Source organism: Convolutriloba macropyga, unplaced genomic scaffold, assembly GCF_964194025.1.
Source record: "Convolutriloba macropyga unplaced genomic scaffold, txConMacr16.3 SCAFFOLD_2388, whole genome shotgun sequence".
Classification (NCBI taxonomy): Eukaryota; Metazoa; Xenacoelomorpha; order Acoela; family Convolutidae; genus Convolutriloba; species Convolutriloba macropyga.
Genome location: NW_027451312.1, coordinates 1 through 6000, shown reverse-complemented (window position 1 = coordinate 6000; position 6000 = coordinate 1). Strand labels below are relative to the sequence as shown.

General features: G+C 40.6%; 1 protein-coding gene across 1 annotated transcript; it reads right to left on the bottom strand.

Annotated features, from left to right (window-relative positions):
* Positions 1–1712: 1712 nt before the first annotated feature.
* LOC142356564 (uncharacterized) lies at positions 1713–5993 on the bottom strand. Its single transcript, XM_075408437.1, has 3 exons — positions 5455–5993; positions 2524–3997; positions 1713–2483 (listed from the first exon to the last, which is right to left on the bottom strand). Exons 1-3 carry the CDS (start codon positions 5495–5497, stop codon positions 1775–1777), a joined length of 2226 nt encoding a protein of 741 aa, XP_075264552.1. The 5' UTR covers positions 5498–5993; the 3' UTR covers positions 1713–1774.
* Between the last annotated feature and the right edge of the window lie 7 nt (positions 5994–6000).

The following is a 6000-nucleotide window of genomic DNA, read 5'->3' as shown; positions in this document are numbered from 1 at the left end:
TCAAATTTTCTTGGTTAAATTTTTCGTTTGCCCAAATATCACAAAAAATAAATTCCCACTTTATAGCATTGTGTTCCATTTCTTTATATGAGATTTAACATTGATAACGGACATAGTTATTAGCCCAGGATTCAGATTGAAGTAATTGTTGGACATTTGAATCGATTGGGGGCCATTCAGTAACCAAAAGTGGAAAATTTATTCAGGCCACTATTGTAAAAGGTGCCAATAAAAAAACGGGGGCTAACATTTTATAGTAAATTGTGACGAAAAAAGATTACTAAGTCAAATAATATTGCAGAAAAGCTACATAAATTATTTTAAAACCGATAGCTGAAACTTCACAAAAAATGCTTTGTCAGTGATAAGAGTACAAGCGCCCAAATTACTTTTCCTAAACGGTTAACTGCATTTTTTCCGAAGATGACTTTTAGTACAAACACAATTTCATTTTGCTTTGACTTTTTTAAATTAGAGTAAAAATGTAGAGCCTTAAATCCTCCAAATTGTAAGAAACGATGCCATCAGTAATAACATAAGGGAAGGAAATCTTGACAACTGTTTTAAGTTTTCATAAGAAGCAGTAAATTCAGTCCCACGTGAAATTGATCACGTATACACCATTTGTAGCAAATATTTGCATTGTAAACTAAGGCGTTTCATGATCAAGTTGAACAATTTCACGTTGAGCTCAACGTCTTATTATCTTGTTTAGAAAACTTAAAACTTTTATCCAAATTTTCTTTATCCTAATTCTAGAAATTAGCGTAGCTAAAATCAATAAAATTTATTTCGAATCAGAGAAATTTTGATACAATTCCGCTTTCTGTACCGTTCCGCTTTCGAATTGTATCAAAATTTTCTCTGATTCGAAATATATTTTATTGATTTTTAGTGCTTCTCAGAGACATGTAGTTAACCATGAAAGCTGCGATTCGAGCTTACTTTTGTCAACGAATGTACTTTTGGATCATTTCTGTCCCCCCCCCCAAGTTTTTTTTGACCCCCAATTACAAATGAAATGTTGTTATATAGCACGTTACTATGTAAGAAAATAGCACGTGCGCCTGGGGGTCATAAAAAATTTATGCTCACTAAGCTGGGGGGGGGGGGGGAACAGAATAGATCCGTACTTTTTTGGCCTCTAATACTTTTTATGCCATCCAAATAAAGTTGAGAACGGACTGACGTCTGTAAAAAGAGCAGAATAGATTCAAGTAGTATCTTTTTCCAATTGTGGTATGCAGATGTTTCTCATAAGTTTACTAATATGGGTAAAATTCTTGATCTGATCAATTAGATTTCATCCGAGGAAATATTTGGAGGAACCAAGCCAAGTGGGAAGCAAAAAGAATTTCCACAAACATAATTAGATAAATTTGCAAGCTTTCTCTTGGAGAAAAAGGAAGCTCTCACTCATTATCGTGAAAAAAATCAAATTTTGTTGATTGTTGCAGTAATCATTTTTTTGATCTTTTCCGTTTGTGCCCCCCCAGCTTAGTGCGTGCATACTGTTTGCACCCACCAGATGCACGTGCCATATTTTTACATAATGATTTACTATGTAATGACACGTGTTCTGTAACTGGGGGGCGCATAACGTACTGGGTTGGGGGGGCACAAACGACAAGAATTCCATTTTTTTTCAACTGCAGTTGCTTGCAAAGGGTTCTATTAACTTTAACCCAGAATTATGTTAATGCGTTTATTGTTTTCAAAATTCAAACACTCACAGGTTGAGTTGTCAAAAGCTCCTATTATCATGTACTGGCCATCACTTGTCTGGATATTGTCCATCTGCACAAAAACGAAAGACAAAACACAACGCGGGCTTCCAGTATTGTCGTAGTTGTCCATCACAAGCCAACACAATTTGAAAAGTGTTGGTGGCATTTACGGCGGATCCTACTTTGTAAAAGGTTGCCACAAAACCCCAGAATGCGTCAAACACCCCATCACCAACAATACCATTAAGCGTCGATGCATCCGAGGAATTGAATTGACGATAGAAGATTAAGTTGGACAACGTTCCAGTTGATCGTCTCATTCGACTGCTGGAGCCAGAACTTTCTTCTGGAAGAGTGCAGCCAACTGAGAGCTCGTTGCTTGAAATGGTTTGTTCATCTTCTTTCGCATTGACTTGTATGTCTTCGATGTTACTTCCTCCAACGGCAACGGCTACTTCTTCCGGGACTGGATCCGGCTCTGTTTGGACTCCAGCACCAGCTGCACTTGCAGAATTATAGGTATCGTCTATAGGAGCAGTGTTTGTATTTGTTTCTCCGGTGTTCGTGTTTATCAGATCAATACCGTTTCCGATTATGTTTTCATCAACAAGATCCTCACTTTCACCGCTGCCAGATAAGTATCCACTGCTGTCGTCAACCAATCCTCCGCTTCCGCTTCCAGAGTATCCGCCTCTACATTCCGAGGAACCCAAGTATCCACATCCTGATCCGATGTCCAATCCACTATAGCTACTTGCAAAAAAGTGGATTCCCGTCGCTTCCGTAGTAGCTACTTCCAAAAGGTGGATTCCCGTCGCTTCCGTAGTAGCTACTTCCAAAAGGAGGATTACCGTCGCTTCCGTAGTAGCTACTTCCAAAAGGTGGATTCCCGTCGCTTCCGTAGTAGCTGCTCCCAAAAGGTGGATTCCCGTCACTTCCGTAGTAGCTACTCCCAAAAGGTGGATTCCCGTCGCTTCCGTAGTAGCTACTTCCAAAAGGTGGATTACCGTCGCTTCCGTAGTAGCTACTTCCAAAAGGTGGATTCCCGTCGTTTCCGTAGTAGCTGCTCCCAAAAGGTGGACTCCCGTCACTTCCGCAGTAGCTACTCCCAAAAGGTGGATTCCCGTCACTTCCGTAGTAGCTACTCCCAAAAGGTGGATTCCCGTGGCTTCCGTAGTAGCTACTCCCAAATGGTGGATTCCTGTCGCTTCCGTAGTAGCTACTTCCATATGGTGGGTACCAATCGCTTCCTTGGTAGCTATTTTCATAGGGTGGGTACGAATAGCTTCCGTAGAAGCTATTTCCATAGGGTGGGTACGAATAGCTTCCGTAGTAGCTGTTTCCATAGGGTGGATTACCGTCGCTTCCGTAGTAGCTACTCCCAAATGGTGGATTCCCGTCGCTTCCGTAGTAGCTACTTCCATATGGTGGGTACCAATCGCTTCCTTGGTAGCTATTTTCATAGGGTGGGTACGAATAGCTTCCGTAGTAGCTATTTCCATAGGGCGGGTACGAATAGCTTCCGTAGTAGCTACTTCCATATGGTGGGTACCAATCGCTTCCTTGGTAGCTATTTTCATAGGGTGGGTACGAATAGCTTCCGTAGTAGCTATTTCCATAGGGTGGGTACGAATAGCTTCCGTAGTAGCTATTTCCATAGGGTGGGTACGAATAGCTTCCATAGTAGCTATTTCCATAGGGTGGGTACGAATAACTTCCGAAGTAGCTACTTCCGTAGGGTGGGTACGAATAGCTTCCGTAGTAGCTATTCCCATAGGGTGGGTACGAATAGCTTCCGTAGTAGCTATTTCCATAGGGTGGGTACGAATAGCTTCCGTAGTAGCTATTTCCATAGGGTGGGTACGAATAGCTTCCGTAGTAGCTATTTCCATAGGGTGGGTACGAATAGCTTCCGTAGTAGCTATTTCCATAGGGTGGGTACGAATAACTTCCGTAGTAGCTATTCCCATAGGGTGGGTACGAATAGCTTCCGTAGTAGCTTTTTCCATAGGTTGGGTACGAATAACTTCCGTTGTAGCTACTTCCAAAGGATGTATAACCGCCATTATCTCTGGCAACTCTGATTAGTTCGTTCCGGTCGACAGCTTCGTTCTCATTGCTGGATTCTTTTGCAACTGAATGTCCGGGAACATAATTCTGAGCCAGTTTGTAGATATATGTTCCCTTTGGGAAACCTTCGCTTGAACCAGCTAGCCATTCTGCTGCTGACAGGTACACGGCCGAGAAGTCAGCAATCACAAATTTTTCAACTAAAACAGAAAAAAAAAATCTATCCAAGATAATTAATGTAAAATTTTTAAAAGTGCACTTTTGTTCCGATTTCAAATACAGCATACCATCACTATAGTAATGTATAGACAATGGACAAAAAAAGTTATAAAAAGATATAGGGTTCATACAGAATTACATAGTCTGCAATCAAATTGTTCAGATAAGGTAATTACTTAATTAAACCTGAAGTCTCTCCACGATAGGATTCCAAAAGACAGATAGCAAGATGCTTGAACTTTCTTATAGTAGTGGGGTGTTTTTTAGCGAATCCAAAATTCGCACCACAAACAAGAATATTCCATTTATCACTAAACAATCAGGTCAATTTATCTAGTTGTAATAGTTATGGGATTCCGTTTGAAGTCACTGAGAACTTCATGGCGTTTATCGAGAATCGCAAAGCGGTTCGAGATATTCAATCAGAATTTTGAAGTGACTTCAGAAGAGGCGCGTAACCATACTTAAAACACAAACATTTTTTAAAATGACAAAATTCAACGGAAGTCAACTTCTTTCTAAGTCGGAACTTCTGTCATTTTAACTTCTGGCACTGCAGACGTTAGTCATTTTAGAATGTTAACGTAGGTGCGTATTAACTGGCATCTACATTGAGGTCTTTCCCATTATAGCCCCCCGCCACCAGCTTAGTGGTCAGATAACCTATAGCCCCCCATCATAGTGATTATACCATAATGGGGGACTATGATTTCATGGGGGGGGCTATAATGGGAAAGACCACTAAATTGTACCTGCTCAGATTCGTACTTTGGTTTTCATGACTTGCCATAAATAACATGGGTCACCGTTTTTTACAATATTTTCCATATTTAAAACAAAAAATGCGAAAATAAAAAAATAACAGTGAAACAAAAAGGGGTCACATTATAGCCCCCCCCCCCCAAGCTTAGTGGTCAGACCTATAGCCCCTCCAAACATGGTAATTATACAATAATGGGGGGCTATAATTTCATGGGGGGGCTTTAATAGGAAAGACCCCAAAATAGATCCAAAATATCTTGTTTTTTTTCTGTTCATTGGGTGTGCCCCGTCAGCTAAGGAAGATTAATGAAACAATATTTAAGAACAAATTTGGAAATTAAAATTTGAATAAAATAGTATTAAAATCTCTCACTTTAATTTAAAGTGAGAGATTTTTCCTATATCAATTTTTTTACTTCAATTTTTTCCGATTGCCGATTGTTAGCGGTGGACAACAACCAAAATCTCGACCAGGAAATTAGTACGAAAACCTAATCTTTTCTGTTCGTGCCCCCCCTCCCACGTCTAGCATATTATTTACACCCCGCCAGACGCACGTGCCACAATTTTACATAATGATTTATTATGTACTGACACGTCCTCTGTAACTCGGGGTGCATAACGTGCTGGGGGGGCAAACGGGAAAAAAAGATCCCGAAACCCATATAAAACTTACATCCCGCGGGTCCGAAGATTCCAATCATCAAATAGGAGTCCATGTCCTCTGCCCAATTTTAGTCTCACGTGATCGAGTTCCTTGTACACGGTCACATACACGCACTCTTTTGCCTCTTTTGCATCTGGGTTGGCTCCTCTGCAAGCCAGGGCTGTCTGGAAACTGTTCAACTCTCCACTTTCGGGACGTCCGACGGGTTCCCAGGTTACAATCAACCCCCAATCAAACCATTCGTCTGCCAAGTAAAACATAATTTGAGAATCCATGAAATCCATGAATCTGTACGTGACATTGGGCAGCTTTTCTTCGGGCAAATTTTTGATTCCTGCATCGTAGGTAGTCCAGTCACCATTAACATAGCCATCAACAAATGATTTTTCGGGTTTGACTATGTAATTTTTGATGAAAGCGGGGGCAATTACGACTGAATTCAAATTTCCAAGTTGGTTTGGAAGCCATAAATTCTGTTCTGGCTTGCTACTGATGTATCCATCAATGCAAACGTACAGCCGTTCAATTTTTTGATTGCCAATTTTGAATGTTTTC

What these genes read in the sequence shown, in the direction of transcription:
- LOC142356564 (XM_075408437.1), bottom strand. Translation starts at nt 5,497, where the DNA reads ATGGACTCCTATTTGATGATTGGAATCTTCGGACCCGCGGGAT. An exon ending in AATCTTCGGACCCGCGGGAT is followed by an intron (nt 3,998 to 5,454) that starts GTAAGTTTTATA and finishes TTTCTGTTTTAG; the next exon opens with TTGAAAAATTTGTGATTGCT. An exon ending in GACGGGAATCCACCTTTTGG is followed by an intron (nt 2,484 to 2,523) that starts AAGTAGCTACTA and finishes CCACTTTTTTGC; the next exon opens with AAGTAGCTATAGTGGATTGG.